Source organism: Tamandua tetradactyla, chromosome 8 (assembly GCF_023851605.1).
Source record: "Tamandua tetradactyla isolate mTamTet1 chromosome 8, mTamTet1.pri, whole genome shotgun sequence".
Lineage (NCBI taxonomy): Eukaryota > Metazoa > Chordata > Mammalia > Pilosa > Myrmecophagidae > Tamandua > Tamandua tetradactyla.
In genome coordinates, this window is record NC_135334.1 from 91,450,250 (window position 1) to 91,473,068 (window position 22,819).

At 35.5% G+C, this 22,819-nt stretch overlaps 1 protein-coding gene across 37 annotated transcripts in view; it reads right to left on the reverse strand.

The window, feature by feature from the left end:
- The window catches only part of SOX6 (SRY-box transcription factor 6), a 602,540-nt gene that overhangs the window by 82,069 nt on the left and 497,652 nt on the right, over positions 1-22,819 (reverse strand). For 34 of the 37 annotated variants that reach the window (XM_077114108.1, XM_077114106.1, XM_077114104.1 and 31 more), the window contains one exon: positions 4,138-4,287. In XM_077114108.1, the coding sequence (XP_076970223.1) occupies positions 4,138-4,287 (150 nt within the window). The remainder of the gene's footprint in view (positions 1-4,137; positions 4,288-22,819) is intronic. The other 3 variants (XM_077114081.1, XM_077114090.1, XM_077114117.1) reach the window with 1 other exon arrangement.

Here is a 22,819-nt window from a genome sequence, read left to right on the forward strand (position 1 = left end):
AAATGTACTAATAAATGATGAATATGCAACTATGTGATGATATTAAGAATTACTGATTGTATATGTAGAATGGAATGATATCTAAAAGTTTTGTTTGTTAATTTTTAATTAATAAAAAAAGTTTTAAAAAATTTAAAAAAAAAACTAAGTTAGACCCATTATGAATGTTAAAATTTTTCCTGATGTACTTAATTGTAATTTATTTCCTATCGCATTTAACCCAAAGGATATTTAGATTAGTTCCTTTATTCATATCTAAATAATATTGGTTTATGTATTAGTTTTCTCCATGTTCCTTTTATTTCTGTTTTCTTAAGCTTCTTAGATACCAGGGTTTAGAGTTTCCATCAAATTTGAATATTTTTAACTATTTTTTGAATATTTTGTTTCTTGCCCCTCCTCTTCCTCTTTCTAGGACTCCATTTTTACATATTAGACCATTTGATTGCCCCACAGTTTCGTTCAGTCTTTTTTTTCTCTATGTATTTTATTATTGCTGTGCCTTTAAGTTCATTTATCTTTTCTTTTGCAGAGCCTAATCTGTTGTTAATCTCATCCAGTATATTTTTCATCTGAAATATTGTATTTTTCTCTAGAAATTCAATTTAGAATTCCCCTGCCTTGCCTTATCATGCCCATGCTTTCCTCTATTCTTGAACATACGGAGTTTATAATATTTGAAATTTTTTCAGCTTTAAGTATGTTATCTATCTATCTATCTATCCATTTACAAAATTCAATGGCTGTTATTTCTACCAACAATGCCACTGGGAATGGACATCACCTACCAATTTCCATTTAAGTGAATCCTCTTCCACCATGGCAGAGAAGCTGTTGGTCCTTACAGCCTGCCTTGCCCTGACAGAAACTTTATGCGAACTGGGCCTGGGAGTAGGGAAATTAGGAATAGACCTACCTAAAAATGCTATAGCCTCCTACTATTCTTACAAATAAGAAGCATAAATGCTTCTCAGATTGTTGTATGCTTTTGGTCAGTTTCCACAGCACAAAAATGGTTATTTGTGTCAATTTTGTCCAGTTTTGTAGATGATTTTGGGGAAGCAGATTTACCTACTTCCTCGCATGGCTATAGCTAGAAGTTTCCTATAGTAGTTGCTCTTTACTTTCTTATCTCCTAATTCTATCATCTGTATTATTTTGGGGTCTGCTTCCTTTGATTGATTTTTTTATACTTATTATTATTCATATTTTCCTGCTTCATTAAAAGCCTGGTAATTACTGAATGGATGCCACACATTGTGAATTTTACATTGTTGGGTGCTAGAGATTTCCTTTAAATATTTGTGAACTTTGTTCTGAGATGCAGAATATTTCATCTTTTCTAGGTTTAGCTTTTAAGTTTTGTTCCTGAGGTCCAGAATAACCATGAGTCGAGAACGCATTTGGCCCCACTACTGAGGTAATGCTCTTCCAGGCATTCTATTTGATACCCTGTAAGATCTTACCACTCTGGCTAACGGGATTACAAACCATTCCCAGTCCTGTGTGAGCTTTTGGGAGTTGCTTCGCCTGCTATGGTCTGGTGTTGCTGGCCTATGCCTCTGCTAATCAGCAGTCTGTTAGAGACCCAGGGGAGCCATCTGCAGATCTTTAGTACCATGCTCTCCTCGCTGGTACTCTGCCTCACAAATTTTATCCATCTCAGTATCAGTAAACTCTAAAATCTGTCTCTTTTTCTCAGTGAAACTTCCAAGCTCTATTGCGTGTCCCCAACGTGTACTTGCCTGGAAATTCCCTCCAGATAGTGAGCTGGGACAATTGTAGTGCTCACTTCACCTGTTTCCCCTCTCTCAGGAATCACTGTCCCATACTGCTTGTTGTTTAATGTCTGAAAACCATTGTTTTATATATTCTGTCATTGTTTTAATTGTTTAAAGTGAAAGGATAATTCTTATCCCTGTTCCTCCTTTATGGCTAAAGATGGAAGTCCTCTAGAGACTTAATTACTGTCTCAGTACAGAACTTTATTTTTCAATCACATCACTACCACCACACCACCACCTTTATCATCATCACCACCATTAACATTTATGGAGAGCTCATTATATGCTAGAAGATGTATGATGCAATTTAAGGTCCTTAACAATATTAATTCCATTTATAGGGGGAAAACTAAGACTGAAAGAAATTAACTTATGCAAGAAATTAACTTTTAAACTATTAAAAGTTTAGGATATGAACAGAGATATTCTGACTTTAAATTTTAACATTTATAGTAGATAAAAATTGTGGGGGAAAGAAAGTAAATAAGACCATCTGTGCTTATTCTTGTTACCTTCAGCAAATTATGTCCTATATCATGTTTGAATTAAAAATAAGTGGTCATGTAATATAGAGAAGAAATGCAATGATTACAGAGAGAAATATGAGAGATTTTGGTGTGCAAAATTCTTTCAATTAGCAAACTATGATTTTATTATCAGAACTTCTTCAATAATTGTCAAGAGCCTTTTGGCCTTTTTTAAAATTTAAAACATTTGCTTTATGTCTTGATCTATATAGTTTTACCCACACATACAATATACAATCTAATAAGTACAAGGAATGTTTATTTTGTCATTAACATAAAATAGAGTCAAGTCAAATTATATAGAGAACCCCCTAAGAATTTGCATGTGGTCAAATGAGTAATAAAATTGAGTTGGCCCACAATGCCAGAATGGTAAAAGCAGATATAAACTTGAATTTAACCAGGGAACATTTTACTCATCCAGTAAAGGCTGATTTGGTTCAGTTCCATTTGGCAACTCACTTATAAAATGATTTTTTCACATTAAAATATTTAATACTATTGAGCCCAAGTCGCTGATTTTGATACACTCATACTCTAGGAACTATGATGAAACAAAATGCCTTGGTTTTAGAATGTAGTATTGATTCTTACTTACAAACTTTGAGAATACAAAATAGATACGCTGTTTTCATTAAGTACTGCTATCTTATGAAATGTAAACTGCCTATCGTCACATCTCAATATTTCTAACAACAGAACAAAAACGTCCTCTTTTTTTGAGAATCTAAATACTTAAGTGGCATTGAGTTAATTCTTCAGGTGGGGCCAGGAGCAGAACTCTCTCTTTCAATGATGTTTAATTTTCTGATCTTTGATATTTGAGATACTATTTTTTAAAGGCCTTTCTGAAATCTCAAAATTTCTATCTGCAAATTTTAGTTAACAAAACAAATTCAGTGATTTTGTTGTATCTAATGATGCATTTGTTGGCCTCAGATGTTTCCCACATGAATTTTTAATAACTGCAAAATTTCTCCAAATGCAGTGGTTTCAGCGCATTATAATAAAACACCTGTGCTTTGCATACCCCTCAAAAGTGAAATCAATTTTTCAAAACAATTGTTTCTCTGAACTGTCTGAATTTTGTAATTATAATTATATTATAAGAAACAAAGGAAATCATAAAAACCAACTGGTACCACATATAGGTACCAGCAGCGGCAAAAAGTTGGAGTGGCACATTAATTTCCCTTTGTCACTAAGTGCCTCCTGGCTGCCTGGTTTCAAGACACTAAAAATAAGGAAGAAAAGGCATTTACTAATTTCCCTGCCCTAATTTGGGAGAGTCTGTTTATATCCCAACTGTAAGGCATCAAAAGCATGATAAAGTAGTGATACCACATGTTCAGATCTCACATTTATAACTATGTTTTAAGGAAAGGGCTTCATCAGTAAAATCCAACATTAAGGTTTTTTGTCCCCTTTCTAAGGTTTTGAGATTCTCCTTCTCTAATATTATAAGTTGGTTCCCCACCTGTTTAAGGATTATGGTGGGAAGCGTCACAAATCTGTGATAAAGACTGGAAATAAAACCATGGCCATTTTTGCCAATGAACATTAAAAAATAAAAGCCAGAACTCAAAGGGGAAAACTCTTGAGAAGTGAGTTTGCAGATTTAGGTCTCACAATATGGCTCTATTGTTATCAAAAGGGAAACACCTGTTTCTCAATGCTCAATCATGAAATTTACCATAAAGAGGAGCGTTTGGGGGTTCCTTTATGTTGCTATGCTTCCTGCTGCTTATGCCCAACACAGACTGGTTCACTACATTTCTTGTGGTGCTATTTTCCAAAGTGTTTCCGCAATCCTGCAAAGCAAGTACCTTAACTTGAGTTACAGGGCTGGTCCCTCTCTTTTCATTTTTTATCCCAGTAGGTGAGACCTCCCCTGCTGTGTTTGGTGGCTGTGGAGTTGATGGCATCTTTGCTCCAGGTGACACCTGCATGCTGGCCAGCTGAGCGGCATAGAGCTGCTGCAAAACAGGGAAGACAAACATTGATCTCTTTAAATGCAGCTGAAATAGAGTTTCAAAAATCTTACTATATTGTTAGAGAACTATTTCTCTGACAACCTTGCAATTTGTTCTCTTTCACTATTTTTTAAAGAGGGAAACATGAGAGATCACATAATGTAACAGAAAGAAAGAGCACTGGCATGGGAACTATGGTTCTGTTTCTGTTTTTCTTGTAATACTTTATGACTCTGGATAAAGGACTATATCTCTCTAGAACTTGATTTCATCAATTGTACAAAAACAGTTGACTAAATGTTCTCTAAGGTTCTTTCCGGTGCCTAAAATCTTTATAAAAAGTTATTTAAATTTTTCTCTCTATTCATGTAATTTAATATCCATTAAGTAAATATTCATTAACTGTCCTGAATTTTCGTAGAGATTCCTGGAAGTACCATATCTTTCTTCTTCAGTACTGGCTAATCCTGGGAGGCTAGTCCTTCTGGATGTCGAGAGTGCTGCCCCCAAGACCACTGGGACCCAATGGCAATCACTCTTTACTCAGGGCACTATTTCATGTAACGTAATCTTCAAGAGAATATGGCCAGATTCACGACAATAAAAAAAAAAAAACCAAAAACTTATTTTTTCCCAGGAAAAGAGCTGCCTACTTGACTCTCATCCCAAACTAGGTGACAAAGTGTTTTCTTCATGCCCAAGAGCAGATCACCCTGGTTTCTCTCCTCAAGCCCTGCCTTAGCCCAGGACTCCAGATTTATCCTCATCATATGCCCATTGCTGGTTCATGGCTCTTCCTCATTTTCTCTGCTCAGTTTAAAAGTGTTTCTCCTCTGAGACATGACAAAAAAAGCAACTTGAAATTTTAAATCTAAAAATTAGCAACCCCAAAAATTGAAAAACAGGTAGGCCACCCTCTTTTTGTATAATTTTAATTATCAAAGTTATTCTTGTATATAGCTTTAGAAGTTACAGTAGTACTATACACCTTAAAAATCAAACAAAAAACAAAATAACAACCCCCAAAAATCCACCTGGTCAGCATGTACAGTGCACAACCTTCATAGTCATGCACGATGGACTTGGTTTTCCTGCTCCATTTCTCCTTACCTCACTCCCTGTTCTCTGGAGACAACCCCTTCAATTCGTGTAATTTTTACTAGCATTTATCTCTGTATGTCTAGATGCTTATTCTACAGTATCTTGATCCACTGACTTCCTACAATAGAGGTTGAGAGTTTAGTATTCTTACATTATCTAGCCCTCAGCTGCATCCATGCTTCTCTCCTCAACGCCTTCATTTTAATAGCACAAATTTAAAACATTACTCTACGAAGATAATATTCACAGTTGAGGTACTTAGCAAACTATAGTTAATTTTCTTTTTCAACTTTTTAATTTGTTGGATTTAATATCTGCCTTGTTTTTTCCTTGCTTAACTTTTTATATAACTATCACTGATTAATTCTCAATCTCTCCAAAAGAATAGTAAATCTCTTCTCAATGTGGTTAAATATATCAGGAAATCTGTGCATCCGATTTTTGCCTTTGAAGTCATTCATCTTGGAACTCTCCATCTTCCTGCTCCAAACTGAAACGGTTTATTCGTTAGCCCTACTACATGCTGCAAAACTGTGCTACTTAGAATCCACATTGCCTCTCCTGTTTTGGATTCCCTGTTTTTGTTAACTCTCTGTTTGGTAGAGAGCTTCCCCTAGGTGCCAGTTGTGAAAGGTACAGGTGAGGTTAATTTCTGAAAAAAAATTATATTCATCACACCTGATTGAAGTTTGGTATAAAATTCTAAGTTGAAATTCATTCTCTGTCGGAATTCCAAAGATATTGATCTGTTATCTTCTTACTATTGTTATTAAAGAAGTCTAATATTCTGATTTCTTATCCTTTGTAAGTAATTAATTATCTCTCTCTGAAGGATTTAGGATTGTCTCCTTATATTGAAATTCCCGAAAGGATGGTCCTCTGTTGACTCTTTTATATTCATTTTTCTAGATACTTGATCAGCACCTTCAATTTGACAACTTCCGTCCTTCAATTCTAATTTTTTTCCCAAATCTTTGGAAATTTCTCATTGATAATTTTCTCCCGTGTTCCCTTTCTTGAACTCATAGTAGATAAATGTTAGTTCCTCTAATTTCCTTATATTTTCCATTTCTTTGAGTTTTTGTGTATTTTATGACATTTTTAAACTATTTTTTACCCTTTCTATGAGTGTTTTAAAACTTCTGCTAATTATAATTTTAAAGGTAGTTTCTTATTCTGATGGTTTCTTTTTATACTATTCTGCTCTCTCTTTTGTTTTATAATATTAATCATAGGGTTGGGATTAGTTTTTAATATTTTTATGTTCTCTGCATTGTTGTCTCATTTTGCCCCCAAACTCTTTGAGCAATTTCATATTATAGGGTTTTCTAAAGTATCTGGTGTTCTTTGATTGTTATTCATTTAGAAGAGCGATGTACTCACAAGCTGACTAGAAGGTCTGAGTATGAGAATAGATTTATGGATTGGTGGGCCTCCGTTTAAGGCAATAAATGATGGAGAGCCAGGTTTTTTTTTTTTTAACTCCCAAATATCAATAGCTATAGATAATTTCTCTTAAGCTAGGCCAATTTTCCAGGGAGATATCTTCAAATTCATGCCTGGAATAGGATAAAATAGATGAGTCTTTTTTAGGGGGAAGATCTCATTGTACAGTGTATCATGACACTGGTTCAAATGTCACCATCACTCATGTCAGCTCTACTTGATATCTCCAAGACCAAAATCTCTCAAGTTCCATTTCTCACTAGAATAATGGAAAACTAGAATAAAATTCTAGTTGTCTGCCAAGTTGTGTGCTAAGGGTGTAGGGGTGGGATAGGGATGGTAGTTATCTGCTTGCATGGGGGGTTGGGGAAGGACCACTAATAGTTCCTCATATCTATTTTCAACCAATAATACTGTCTACAGTTCCATTTCTTATCCCCGCCTTTAATGCTATATGATCTTCCATTTCTAAGCATTTCAAAGGTCCAGTTTTCAATTTGCTTGATTTTTGTCTCTTTACACTCTTAAGGCTTAGGTTTCAGATTTCTCTGTTTTGCTAAGATAATCACAACTCATCTATCCATTTTCATCTTCCCCCAGTTTTTTTCTTCTTTCTATTTATATTTTAAGGTTTATACCTATAATCTTTAAATGCAGATTTTGCAGGTTTGGGGGGAAACTGGCAATAAATGAACGTGTTATTCTGCTATAGTTAACTAGAATTCAGATATCCCAATCTTAACATTATCTAATGTCTGAAAACACCACTCAAATGTTTTCTTTTCTTATTATCAAGATGAAACCATTATCTTGATAGGCACATTTCTACCATCATAAATAGAAAGCTTCCTAGTTCACCAGCCATAATGAAAATAGTTCAAACTTTGCCATTTTAGTAGAGGAGAAAAAACAGGTGGTTTGTATGTAATTTCCAGCATTATTATCATTCAGATGGACAAATAAAAAAAATTACAGTAATCAAAAACAGACCTTTCAGCATATGTAATTAAATGAAAGCTTAATAAAGAATAATTTGCAAGAGCCAGATGTGCTTATGTCATGATTGTTGCTTTCTTTGGAACAATTTTTCTAATAAAACAGGCCTCTAAAGAAATTAAAGTTTCATAATTCTGTATGTGCAATGACTCAAGGGCAAGAAAAACTCACAAGCAAGAGTTAGCCCAACTGCTACAACTTGGGGTAAAAAAAAATAGGCTGTCTGTTTCATTTTCTATTTACTCTCTTGTATCCTTTCCCTTTGAAATTCAGTCAGTTGTTTTCAAAATAGGGACAGGTGAAGCTTCTGAAAAATTCCTGTTCAGGGTAAATCACTGAAGAAAAGTTCTGTACTAAATCAAGTGTTGAGAGTTGGCAAGTGGTTGACTAGATAGTGGTCCTATCATGACCAGTATGTCCAACCACTGAGTGCCAAAGAACCATGAAATCTCAGAGTTGAGAGAGTCCTTAAATGTCACTGATGCCTATATTTTTTACTTCAACAATCCAAAAGATCAAAATAGTCCATTTACGCAATCTTGAGTCCTCCAGAGAGGTTCAACTAAGTGAAAAGATCAGAAAAACAAATCATTGGAAACAAATCTATTTTTTTTAACTTAAATACCATAATCCTTCTGTGAGTGAACAAGACAGTTACTTCATAGAAATAGAGTAGTGTTAATTGCTGCCTCTAAAACTTTGATAATCACTTATTTTATACCACTTGACAGTGGGGTAGTACCTAACAGAGGCAAAAACCCATACAATCTGAGATTTTTCAGAGCTGCTTCTTGTGACTTGTGATTGCTGATACAGTAGAAGACCACTAGAATCTGATTACTGATACATTACTGATCACTAGAAAAAATAGACACATTCCATAAAACTTACAGGACGGGGTAAACTGGATGATAGGATATCAGATAAGATTTACTACAATGAGCCTTGAAGTAAAAATAAGAAAATGAAGACTATTCAAAAGATAGAATGCCCCTCATGAAAAGTCAGAATGTTCATATTCTACATGAGATTTACATACACCATACTTTTAGATTCACCATACTTTTAGACAGAAGACTTTAAATTTGACTGTGATAATAAGAATGCCCTTAATTGAATGGATTTAAAAAATAAGTTTTTAATTGAAATTGTTCTATATGTAAGGTTTTATGTTAGGAGCCCAGGAGCATTCAGAGATAACAGGCTTATACCAAGCTTATAGCTCTGGAAGAGATGTAAAGTGTAGTTCCTTATCACTTGATTTGTACCTTTCTTGTGGTGCTCATTACTTGTTTTGCCTTGTGTTTAGTTACGCACATATGACTTTTGCTTGGGAGACTGTAAATTAATTGAAGACATGATCCATCTAATTATTTTGAATGTGTAGTACAAAGAATGGTGCCTTGTAAATAATGCATACACAATCAATATGTTCTGAATTAATTGTGTGTTATGTAAAATCACTGATGTTAGGAAGGAGAGATATTTTCCACAAATGAGGCACAGAAATGGTGTATGAGTATATACACTATATATGTAGTGAATAATTTTACAATGTTGAGTTTAAAAATAAAAATGAAATAAATTCAGGTCACATTGTGAAGTCATTTGTTAAAATGTTGACTATATAGCTAATGGACAACAGCTAACTTTACTAACCTATTGTAAAATTTGCATCTCTAACACAAATCATACTGTTTGAGTAGTAACCAAGCAATAGTACAAACCTATTCTCAGTCTAGTTAAAATTTAAAGTTTCTCCAAATGTTATTGTATCTTTTTTTGAAAAAATACAAAATACTAGTTATTCAAATAAATACCTTTGTTATTTATTAGAAAGTTAGAAAATCGCTTTGCAGACAAAACTAATGTTTAGAAAGGAAAAGGCTAAACTCCGATTAACTATTACAAAAGGCTTGACAAAAATGTCATTTCACATAGGATTTTCACATCATTGCTCACAGCCACAATGAAGATAAAAATGAATATTCTTTCCCCCAAACAGCTGAGGTTTAATTTAAGAAAAAGAACAATTAAATAAAGCTTATACCAGGCTCAGCCAAAGAGCCATAAACATTTAAATTTTGGTGAAACTGTTAGTAAATGCAGACTTTTCCATTTCAGTCTTGCAAAGTACTCAGTGATTGGGATTTTGAAACGTTTCCTTATTCAAGACATATAAAACACATGCACTGCTTACATGTGAAAATGAGCCTTGCTAAAATTTTTCTGAAATTATAAAATCACTCATATTTTATAGGAGCACTTTAAGAAATGCTTTTACTTTATTTTATGGCTTAAGAAAGTCCCACTTTTGTTATTATTTCAGTTTTAATAAAGTAGCTAGCATTAAAATTTGGGTGAGCTGAATAATCACATACTCATTAGATAGTACTAAAAGGGCCCAAACAGATCATTTAGTCTAGTCTGACCACCTCATTCTACCAGTAAGGTGAAGTCTAGAGAGTAGAAGTTGCTCTTGACCAAGATCATAGAGCTAGTTAGTATTGGGACAAGGAGATGGCAGTTGAACTGTCAGTTGGCCATCACTAGGATATGATTTAAAGTAGAATATATAAGCCAAACTTTGTACCTTTTAAGCACATTTCTAATATTGATAAATTCATTTAATGACAAATGCTTTACCTTATTAAAGGCTCACTATTAATATTAATATTAATAACTACAAGCAATGCTAATCTTAATTAAGAAAGAAGGAGACACTGAAATTAAATAAATGCTTGGGCAAGTAACTATGAAATTATGGTTAAGATAGGTGCTGAGAATGAAAAATTCAGAATGTCAAAGTCCACCTAACAAAGCTACATAGTTTAAAGGGTCAGAATAGTTTTCTCTAAGGAAGTAACTTTTAAGTGAATGAGGATTATCCATATAGAAAGATTGGTAGAGAAATTCCAGGAAGAAGAAACGGCAGTATTATGGCACTGAGGTAGAAAGGAAAGGAAAGTTATTGAGAAATTTAAGAAAGGCCAATGTGACCACACTGTTGAATGAGAGTAGAGTGGAATGAGAAGAGACTAGAGAGGTACAGGGCCCTACAGACCACATTAATAACTTCATACTTTCTCCCAAGAGTAGAGATATTTAGAAAGAGCAATAAACTAAAACCAAAGGAAAGCAGAATATTTTCCATGCTTTTCCACTGATTAATTGACCAATCTTTTAAATAAATTGGATTGAGAAAATCCTAAAATGATCTCATGGTTTGACAAATACAAGCATCATATAGCAATTCTAAAGTCCAGTGTATTAAGACTAGCCTTAGTGACAAATCTATCTTGCATTTGGGTCCTAGAGAGCCTTTAATAACTAAGCTTCCTTAGATTCAATATACAGTAGTAGATCCTACCAACCAAACTCAGCCTTAAGATGAGATTTTTGAGTATCTGTGAGGGTGTGCACTGGCCCTGGGCAGAACCCAAGAAATGTATTGTATCAGAGTCTCATGTTATGTATTTGCAAAGAGAGGCATGTTTAACCTTCTCCCCTCTCCCATGACAGCTTGTTTAAGTCAAATTATTATGGGTGATGTCATAGTGTTTCTATATTTACCATAATGTGTGATTTATGTTTTTACTCGTGCTTTCTGTGATAAAATCAGGTAGGATCTCCAATGCAGAGTGCCACAAAAAAGTCCAAGGCTTCTTTTCTCATAATCACCAGATTTTCATATAATCACATATCTGGTCATCCAGTCATCCAACCATCATCTCATTCATTCATATGTTAATTCAATAAACATACATTGAGCATTAACTCAATCAGTTACTCAGCTAGGTGTTTTACATTTATTATTTGATTTAACCTTCAAAGCAATCACATAAGATAGGAATACTATTCACTGTAGAGTCAGTCTTATTTCTAAGCCATACTCTTTCTGCTATGATAAGCTAATATTGAATTATTTTAAATCAGCTATAAAGTGAAACAATGAAACCCATCCTGTTCCTCGCCACCAGATAAGGGTCGCTGTTCAAAGAGAAGAAAGATTCTAATGCAGTTGACACCCTGAACTTTCAAATAGCAAACTACATATACAGATGTCTTATATTTCTTTCTTTTCTCTCTTTCTTTTTTTTTTTTTTTTGCATGGGCAGCCACCAGGTTACATTTCTTTCTAAAAAGGCATTTCACAATCATTAAATTGAGGAAAAAAAAAAACGGGTTAATGGTACCACCAGCCACCTTGAAGGCACAATTTTAGATTTGAATAATTCCTTTTTCCAGCCAATCATTGAGCCATAGAAGAAGACATTTAAAATACCTTGGTTCACATGTTTAATAGACAGATAAGGATAAAGAGTAAATTCTGCAGAGTATAGGTAAAAGTATTCTGGATTTCAATAAAAATAGAAATTGACAGGGGTTTCCATTGTCACCAGAATGTGCCAGTATATGGAAACCAACAGTCAAAAAGCAGACACAATTCACACACTGGATTCTCCTTGGAGTAAATTCTTCTGTGTTTTGTCATTTCAGTTAGAAAGCACATTTTAATGTGACCTGTCAGAATCTGGCCCAGAGAGAAAGAAAAATAATTCTATCCTTCAAATACAACCAGCCTATTGGTGGAGAATGAAGAAAGGAAGAAAAGGGAAAAAATGCTGTTCTATAAAAACAGACTCAATAGGTGCAACTGAAAGATTTTAACACTTATCTTTATATTTACCCCATTTTCTGTGATGCCTCGTACTGCCTAATAGCTTAGGGTCTCAGGAGCCCAAGTTCTTGCCCTAATCCAATTTACCCAGGTAAACTCAAACCCTGGTTCTTTGGTACCAGAAACTACTCAGGGGATCAGCAGGAGAAGTTGTAGGAAATGATTAGATTAGGGAGGCATCCTTAAGAAAATGCCATTATTTACTTGATTGATGCTGCCTAATATTAGATCACTAAGCCTGGCTTCTGCTATTCTCCAGGAATAGCTTGCGTTTCGTTACCTTCTCAAAACAATGCTGACCATCTCTCTGCCTACCAAGCAAGGCATGCTATAAAGTTGGACAAGCTCAGCTGTGGGAAGTTGGAAACAGGGACAGCCTGATTTAATGTTTGTTCAGCACAGGGAAGAAAGTGTGGCAGTCACAAATCATTACAGATTGAACTGGGGGTGGGGGAGAGAGCTTAAAAATAATTATTTGAAATAGATCACAAATACTTTCACGTCACATAAAACTTGAGTGTCAACAAAATGATCCAGGAAACATAGCTGTGGTTTTATGGAAGGAAAGAACTGAAGTCCTTGTTTTCAGCATAGAAGGTACTTGTTTAGGTACACCTCCAATATTCGACACCAAAGAAAATTGGCTTTGGGATTAAGAGAAGAGAGAAGAAATAGGGGAAGGACTACCAACCTACTCTTCACATATTGGCTTAATTTCCAAGTCAGTCTCCTTCTCTCTCTTTCATATTTTTCTATTGCCATATTTTTCCTTTCTTAGTAACTTTGTTTATATCACAATTCTACTCATCTTTTGAGTCTCAACTCAAAAATCACTTCCTCCTTGAAGCCTTATCTGAGCACTGCCTCCTTTGTGCTCCCACTATATTTCTGGGCACCAGAGGATGGTTTACTTTATAGAATCTGGTTGTTTACATGTCTTTTTCTCTCACCATATTGAGCTCCTTAAAAGAAAGGACTGAATCTTATTTATCTTTATATCCCTAGCACTTCATATATTTCCTGACATTTAATAGATGCTCGGTAAACACTGACCATTAAAATTCATTCACTTCCCTTCTTGCCTATGTCTTCTCAGAATTTCTATAATTTCTACCCATATCCTTCTGAGATGAGATGAGCTTTTTTTATGTTTCTAACTTCTGTGGGTTCACCATGTAATGCATTGATTTTCTTCCAAAGAAACACCAGATAACAATGGTAGCAGAAGAAAAAACTGCAAACGTCATCTAATCCAATGCATTTGCTTTACAAAGAAAACTCTAGAGAAGGAAAGTGATCTTCCTAATACTATCACTGCTGAGCAGTAAATACAATGAAACCTAGAACATAGGTTCTGTGCCTTCCCTATCCTGTTTTCATATTGACTCATTTTTACTTGAGTTCTATTCTCTAGGAACTGATTCCAAACAGAATTTGTTCTTCTATCAGAGCTATTGGTTTGGACTATATAAAAGAATGTCTCTCTTCTATTTCCCTTGGTTTAAAAGCACATTTGCTCTAAATGTGCTTGACAAGTAATCCTTGGACACCCAAAGATGTTTTACGTTGTAGAATTTTATTTTAATATGTGTTTTTAAATGTAAACATTTAAAAATGCAACCATAGTATTTAGGCTAAGGTAATTATAATCCAGTTAAGGTGTTTTCAGATTTTTAAAATTAAATTCTATGCAAATACAGATAAAGGACCAAAAATTTGTCTCAGGTGAAAGCAGATATATTTTTACCCCTTTTGAGACTTCTGTCAAATGCCTTTCCACCACAACCAAAGGAAAAATGGTACAAGCACTGATTGTAAGACACTGTAGAACCAGGAACCGTTTAATTCATTTCATTATCTACTGCAACCTGTTCAAGAATGCCAAGTAAAAATGAATCGAAAGAAGAGCTTTCCTGGCTAGAAGTCCTCATGCCTATTTTCCCAAGCACTGGGGAGCTTACTCCTCTGACATAACTAATTGTGTATGTGTGTGTGTGAGACAGAGAGAAAGAGAAAGAGAAGGGAGAGAGAGAGGAGAGAATAAGAGAAGGGGGTAGAGGAGGGAGGGAGAGAAGCTCCAAAAAAAAAAAAAAAAAAGGACACAGGCTCAGGTTGAGGCCCTGTCTTCAAAATAAGGGACTTTAAAAAAAAAAATTGGAGACCATCAGGTAACAGAGCATCCAATCATCTGTTATTAAAAGTCAGAATTCCATGCTCCAATTGTACCAATTAAATCACAAAGCATTCAGAAGAGCATTTCCGTATGGAACAAAGTTGTACAAATATAACTAACTAAGAACAAATAAGGTAATTCCCAATAGTTTTAACAAGAAACCCTCAATCTCTCTCCCTTGTTCCAAGTATCTTATTCCTCAAGATGCTAAACAAAATATGTAAATATGTAATGCCTTATTTACAGAATAAAAATTCAGTCATTGAAAAAATTAGAAATTTGGTTCTCAAGCAAGACATCTGAAGAGGTGATAATGAGGGCAATTGGAAATCAGCATTATGGGAACAGATCTGATTGTTCTCCTTCTGTTTCCAAGAGCTGGGGAGGCAATGCTGAAGAGATTCAGCTCTCTGAATGTGCTCCAAATGGTACAGCTCGCATTTGTAACACTCCTTTAACTCTCTAGTCACAAAGCCCAAACTCGCAAGGTAAACCTTAAATAAGTGCATCTTCAATCTACAAATAGGATATAAGAACTCATCAACAAGTCCTGAAGTTGAATTTGAAATCTAAGCATTATTTCTCATAAACTAAAAGTCACAGAGAAGTTTTCAGTGGATATATGTTTTTGAGTAAATGTGCTGGGCCAATAATGTCCTATTAGTAAATGAGTATGTTAGTTTCCCAATAGTTAAAACCATAGTTTCTTGGTAACCAAAAGGTGAGTTCATTCATCCCTTCATTTCTTCATCCATTCATTCAAAAATTGTTTTTTGATTGACTACTGTGGGCCAGGTACTTTTTTAGGTTTGAGAAAACAGAAGTAAGAAGTGACCTTGGGGGAAGGGTTGGGGGAGAAGGCGTGCCATAAATATGTAAGTCTGTTGGTGATATGTACTATGAGATATAAAGTCAGGCATGTGAATATGGGGAGATTTTTAAATATTGAAATGTCACTTAGAGAAGGAGACATTTGAGTAGAGACCTGAATGAAGTGAAGAGGTAAGCCATGCCGTTATCTGGGAGTAGTGTCCCAGGAAAAGTACAGGTGGAAATTCTGAGACAACGGTGTGCTGTGAAAGTTTATAAAAGAGCAAGGAGGCACACATGGCTGGAGCAAAGTGAGCTAAGCAAACAGTAAATAGCTCAAATGTTGGAACAATATCTAGGAGACCAGATCATGTAGATCTTATGTACTATGAAAAGGATGTTGGATTCCATTGTGAATTTTTGCATTGTAGGGAAATACCATTAAAACAACATGACAGATCTGGAAATCCCTCAGCAATACCCACATGAGAACCTGGAGACTTTCCAGAGCTGCCTTGCCTTGACCCATGATAACTGCCAAAGAACCAGATGCTATTGCTTGAAAAATATTCTACAACTGCCCAGCTTCTTTGCCCTTCGATTTCCATCCAAATGAAGGTTCCAAAACAACACAGAATGAAGACAAGCATGGGTGAGCATACAGTGAAAAAAGTGGGGTTTATGTAAATAGTTAAAATATATATATTTGGGAAAACAAAGTTGTATATAAAGGAAATATCTTCTAAATGCTACTTTTTCACTTTTATCATTGAACAGAACAAATGTTGCTGTTGGAAATGAATGGGTTGAGTAAATGAAAGAATATTCACTGTTTTAAAACAACTTGGTTTTTAATTTCTCAGCAGACTTTGGAAGATTGAACACAAGAAGGATGCTAATAAACAAAATTCATACCCATGATGAAATGCATAGATTTACTAAACATAAAATTTCCAATTATAATATTAAAGTGAAATATATTTATTATAAATATTGAGGGCAAAAAAGATATATTTTGAATTTAATTTTAAGTGATCAGTTAAATCAGACAAGAAATAATGCAAGACATTCCCTTCTTATTTTCATGTTATATTTTCTTCTGTATTTTTTTTAATGCAAATAAATATTTTGCCCCATTTCAGGGCCATCTCTACTAACTGTCACTTTTTAAAACAGCAAATTATTAGTATTGCCAATTGGAGAATTCGGCATATTTTGCAGTATGTAAATATGCCATCTGTGTCTTACAGTAATGCCCATGATACCTTAGACATGGCTGCCACAGTAAAACTCTAAAACAGTGTGAGATGAGCATACGACTTATACTTTATCCTCACTAGATAAGATAATCGATAAACATCTTAATAATTTACCTTGAAAAATTTCTATAGCAGATGAAGGAGGTAATGGTTAATATATAAGACACAGAATAAATTTAGAAAAGTAAGGCCTTCCATGTTGCTACAAGAGACAGTATAGCATAGTGATTAAGGTTGTACACTCTTTTGTCAGAACCATGATTTACTAACCTGTGTGATTTCTAGCAAATTATTTAACTCTCTGGGCCTAAAAGTTCCTCATCTGTAAAATGGGAACAATAATAGCAACTTACTCTGTAAGATTCTTGGATGGACTAAATGAGTTTAATGCAGGTAAAGCACTACGGACAGTGGCACACTAAGCACAATACTTGTTAGCGTCTGTTTACTCATTAATGCATTCTTGTTAAGAGAAATCATCCTAAAAATCATATTCAGAAAACAATTCCTTATTAGTATTTTTATTCACTTTAGCCAAATATATTAAGGCTAAAAATGAAAAGGATGTATCTTTCAGAAGCTCACACAAGATAGGATAAGAGGGATAAAGACACAAAGCATTTACAAATTAATACTGAAACACCGTAACTGGAGCAATTAGTTTTGAAAGGGGACAGTTAGACAAGGTTTGCTTACAGTGGTGCCCCGGAAGAGATCCTTGACTAGCTGCAAGTTAAAAAATAATCCTGAGAGGTCTGAGACCCATCCCTGCAACATGAAAAGTGTTTAGGCTAATAGAGCTTCGGCTCTGCTTCTAGTAGTGGCTTCCCACTCCCAGGCCATTTCGTTTAGCTTGTAACCTTAGACTATGCGCTACAGAACTAAGATGTTCCCATTAAAGGCCAACGTGGTTTTGAGAAAGCCTTAGGATTTGTAAAATGTACCACCTTTCTAAACAACAGGAAACCACCCTTGGCTATTCATTTTGAGAGCAGTAACTTCGTTTTGTTCTTGTTTTCATTGTCTGTTGATGAAGAGAGAAAAACCTTTAAGCATTTAAAGTCCTAATTTAGCAGATTTTTTTTTAATCTCAATATCTACTCTGCCCTATTGTAACACCCCTAGAAAACTGGTCACATGATGTAAAATCAGAGATTTAGTTTGTTAAGAGGGCATAATTACGAGTGGACCATATTTATGTCTCTATGCAGCTCTCTGAAAGAATAATCTTATGTTTTTGTACCTATCCTGGGTCAGAGGTTCAAATCGGCACTTCTTTCTGTCACTCCTTATATGTTTTACTATAATTTACAGCTCCGCAAGAGGACACATAAAACAAACATGTCTACTTTATTTAAGCAACTAATTCTAGTTAATCAAAGATTTCCAGCCAAACAGCCCAGTATGAAACTCCACATGGAAAATATGAGGAAAGCAAAGTATTTTGTCAAATAACACATCTCATGATGTAAACACATATGTCTTTTAAAGGAAATTTTATCATTTCCACATTATCGGCATACAAAAGGAGCATTCTTGTCGCAGACCTGGTGCGACTGTGGAGTCATCGTCATTGGAAACAAGAGCCTGATTAGGTTCCCACACAGATATGAATAGACTTTCCTTTTTTAGTGAAATAGCTGCTTTTATTCCTTTTTAAAACAGACTGGTAATTGTCACCCTAAAAACACTGAATTGTGCTAGGACAACATTTGTTTCTGTTCTTTTTTCCCATCTTTTAGAATCAGCCAATAACATTACCATCCCTTCTGGTTGGTCCTCTTCTGGAAAGTCTGAGTTAATCCACAGCTGTGTGAATGTGAAAAAGGGACACAGCAGGCTAAGTCTGTTGGGTCTCTTGTCTGCTAATAAAGTGCACAGTCTGCAGGACAGATGTTAAGAGGATCTGTTAAATAAGTCAGTGGCAGAGATCCTGACCTCTGCCAAAGAACATTTTATTACTCCAGAAAGGGGCATAATTGCAAGGCATTAACAATTAGAAGAACCATAGCTTTTCTTTATAGATTTTTTACTCCTTATTTCATCATTTGGTTGAAATATAGTACTAAGGCCCATTCACTTAGAAGCAATGTGCTAACTATGATTGGATTAGTGCAAGCTGCAGATTAACGTGATGTCCCCAAATCCCAGGGAAATGGTTGGACCTTGGCTTTGCTTCAATCTTAAACAGTTTTGTTTATTCAGCATGTATCATTATATTATTTGTACAGTCTTACTTGCCACAGGGTACCACTGTACCAAAGGAACTATCATTCTTACCAAACATAGTCCCCTAACTATTAAATTCATTGTAATGGGAAATATAAACTAAAAATAAAATTAATAGGGGAATACCATACTATAAAGTTGTTCGCTATGTCTTATGCCACTTTCCCATTTATAGTGTGAAGAAAATCATGTCTATCACACACATTGAAAATTCCCTAGTGTGATGCAAATGGCACTATTACCAGACCCCTTACCTACCTTTCCAATCTCACCTACTATTGTTTCTGTACATTCAGCCTGTGTGAGACTGTTGTTTTCTGAATCTCATTGTTTCTACACTTATGAAGATGCTGTTCTCTTTATCTGGAGAGCTTCCTCCTCTTTTGTACATCTCTGCCATTCTACATTCTACCCCATAAGCCATGTGAACTTCTACTCTCCTTTCATGGTTCAGTTTTAACATTATCTCATCCGTGAAGCTCTCTAGGACTCTGCCAGGCAAAGCTAAACATTTCCTTCTCCCATAGCATTTCTGTTGTATGCACATATTTATTTTCACCATTATCACATTGCTTACTAGATTGTGGGTCCTTTGAGGGCAGGGCTTAAGGTCTATTCATCTTCATATCCCCAAAACAGAAAACAGTGCTTGCTACATAGTAGGGATTTAATAAATATTTGGGGAATTAATGTATGAGTAAACTATTTAAGTAACCAATCCTTTTTTCATATGAATATACGTTTATATTCTGGCCTCATCACTACTGCCAGCCCTGTAACAGGCTCTAACACTTTGAATATGCTATTGTTTTGTTTTGGGTTTTTTTTTTTTTTTTTTGATGGATTGTCTTCATTATGTTGGTACATTCAATTACAAAAATATATCTTAGGGGTGAATGGGTGGTTCAGTGGTAGAATGCTCACCATTCATGCGGGAGACCCGGGTTCGATTTCCAGACCATGAACCAAAAGAAGAAGAAGAAGAAAAAAATAAATAAATATATATATATATATATATATATATAAATGATAAGAAGTCATTCCCCTACCAGAATAGGTAGAAGCATGACCTAGATTGTTCTCTTGGCCATCTATTTCAGGTCAGTTCGATTCAGTCAAAATTTATTTACAAGAAGCAATCAAATCTAGCCCTTCACACTGTGGCTTCACAATTCTGTACATTCTAGCCTGGCCTCTTACTAGCTGTGTGGCTTTGGCCGAATTAATTCCTCTCTCTGAGCCTCAGTCTCTTCAACTATAAAACCAAAAGATCCACACAGCACTTGATAGTGTGTAAAGCACTTTCCATAAGCATTTTCTATTTATTCCTCGCAACTGCCCTATAGAGTAAGGATTATTCCTAACCCCATTTTATAGAATCTGGGTATTAAAAAGATTTGCTCAAGTACAAGGAAGCAGTGTAGAGTTAGGATTTGACCCCTAAGTTCTGAGTCTGTTTTACCCTGGAAGTCTGCGGAATTTTACAATCTCATTGTCTATCTGTGAAGGCTTTTCTTTCTATATTCTTCCTTCCTTCCTCCCTCCTTCCTTCCTCCCTCCTTTCCTTCCTTTCTCTCTCTCTTTCCTCTCTTTCTGTCTTTCTTTCTTTCTAATTAGCAAGAGATCCAGTTTAAAGTGCCCTAACCACTAAGTGACCAACATTTCATGCTGATGTACTGGGTCACATGCGTTTTGGACTCAGGAGCAGTCATCAGACATAGGTATCAGGTCAAAAGGATTTCAACTTGCCTGTACACAACCTACCTGGCAAACTGATGAGTATATTGTACATACCAAATGATCAGTCCTATGTTACATATTCGTATCATTCTGAAATATTTCTTATTTAATTGATTTCATCCCTAGACTATTACTCTATGAGGATTGGAACTGGCTTACCTGCTTGCCTAACAAAGTACCTGATGTACACAGTACATGCTTTAAACATATCTGTTAAATGAATGAATAAGAGGGACATGAGTACAAGAATGTGGAGAGAAATTATGTTACTGAGCATCCACGAGGAAAAAAATTGTGCTAGCCAAGTGGCTAATGTTATCTCATTTCATGCTCACAGTAAGCCTTTGGAAGTTATCACTAATCCCATTTCATAGATGAGGAGACAAATGAGGTTCAGGGGAAACAAGTTCAAGATCTCATAGCCGTTTTTTTTTTAATGGACAAGCTCCAGGAATCAAACCCAGGTCTCCAGCATAGCAGGCAAGAACTCGGTCACTGAGCCACTGTTGCCCACTCTCTCACAGCTCTTTTAACTTCAGAGGTCCTGTGGAATCTAGTAGCACTACTTCTTTGAAATTTTCAAACCATTCACTATTGTATAGCCAGAAAACCATAAGAGAGCAGTCCACCTACAGAAACACGTTTCTGAAATTCTGGAGAAAGTTTCTGGCTTTAAGAAATTGAGACGCTAGTTCGGACTGCAGAGAAGAGTCACAACAAAACAAAACTCGTAAATAATAACAAACAATGAACAAGTTGTGGAGGAGGAGCTTTGTTGGAACACATACGAGAGTGAAAAAAATCAGAGTAAGCATGTTGTTTCAACAAATGGCCACAAATCATCACCTGTTACAGAGTCATTTTCCTATTTCATAGTGAGGAATATCTGCTTTTGGTGCTAGTGTTTCATAATCAGGAAATGTGGTCAGAGATCACATTCTGATCTAAAATCAAGAGGAGTATGGTTAATACAGGTGAATATGGATGACAGTTTTGTTTTGTGTTAAGAAATGCCTTATTAAAACATCTGAAAAATAAATGGAGAAGTAAAGGAATTCCATATAAATCAGTCACATCCTGGCCTCTGTTACTCTATCTTTCCTCTCTTCCTCCCCTCCTCCTCCTTCTCCCTCTTCTGCTCCTACCTCCCCCCCCCCACCCCCCTCCACACTCCTCTCTCTCTCTCTCTCTCTCTCTCTCTCTCTCTCTTGCCAATGTTAGCTGCACATTATGCAGGGACTGCCCCTTGGGCCCCGGGAGCAAACAATTCCTTGGACATGAGGAAGATGTTCTGAGCAGGTCAACAGCAGCAGCACTGCAGAGAGAAGCTTCTTTTACTTTGTGGGATAAGCAGTTCCTAAACTCTGGAAAGCAATCCCAGTGCAGTGAAGACTGGTGGGGTACATGCTCCACTCCACTCAGTACAGTGACTCTCACTTTTAAAAAAGTTATTTGTTTGCTTTTCTTTCTAAGCAAACCGAGTGATAATCCATTGAGAATGTGATGCTAAACCACTTTTCCTATAGAGTTTTTAAACTGGGCTTCTGCGAAGGAGTTTGATACAATTCAATGACTGAAGTAATACCTTTGTCCATTTGAGCATTAAATGGCCCATCGAAATACAGCTTAGTTAGAGGGAATTTCAGAAAATAGTACTTTTTCTTTTTTTTTTAATTTGTCTCCCAGCTGACTAGAGCTGAGCTTGGAAAATGCAGCTCAATCACTTTTCACAGCCTCTCAGGTCAGCCTCTCACCAGTGTTAATTAAATACAACCCCTTTAGAATATGACAGGTTAAGTGAGAGCAACACAGTGTTCTTCTCCAATATATTACTGTGAACACAAATGTTCATAATCTGTTTATAAGAAGGCTTCTTTGAGCACAGAGGTCTCACTAATGAAAAATTATAAGAGGAAAAGCAACATAATGTGACAACTGTTCATAGCAAAATACATTTTAAACTACCCATTTCCACATCCATTGTGCTTAAATAACACATACCATAAAGGAAATTGGTGTAACAGATGGTTTCAGTTCTGGGCAGCAAATGCAGCAGTTTGATAAAGTGAAACTGTGAAAGCCAGTGTGCAGCACAGGCAG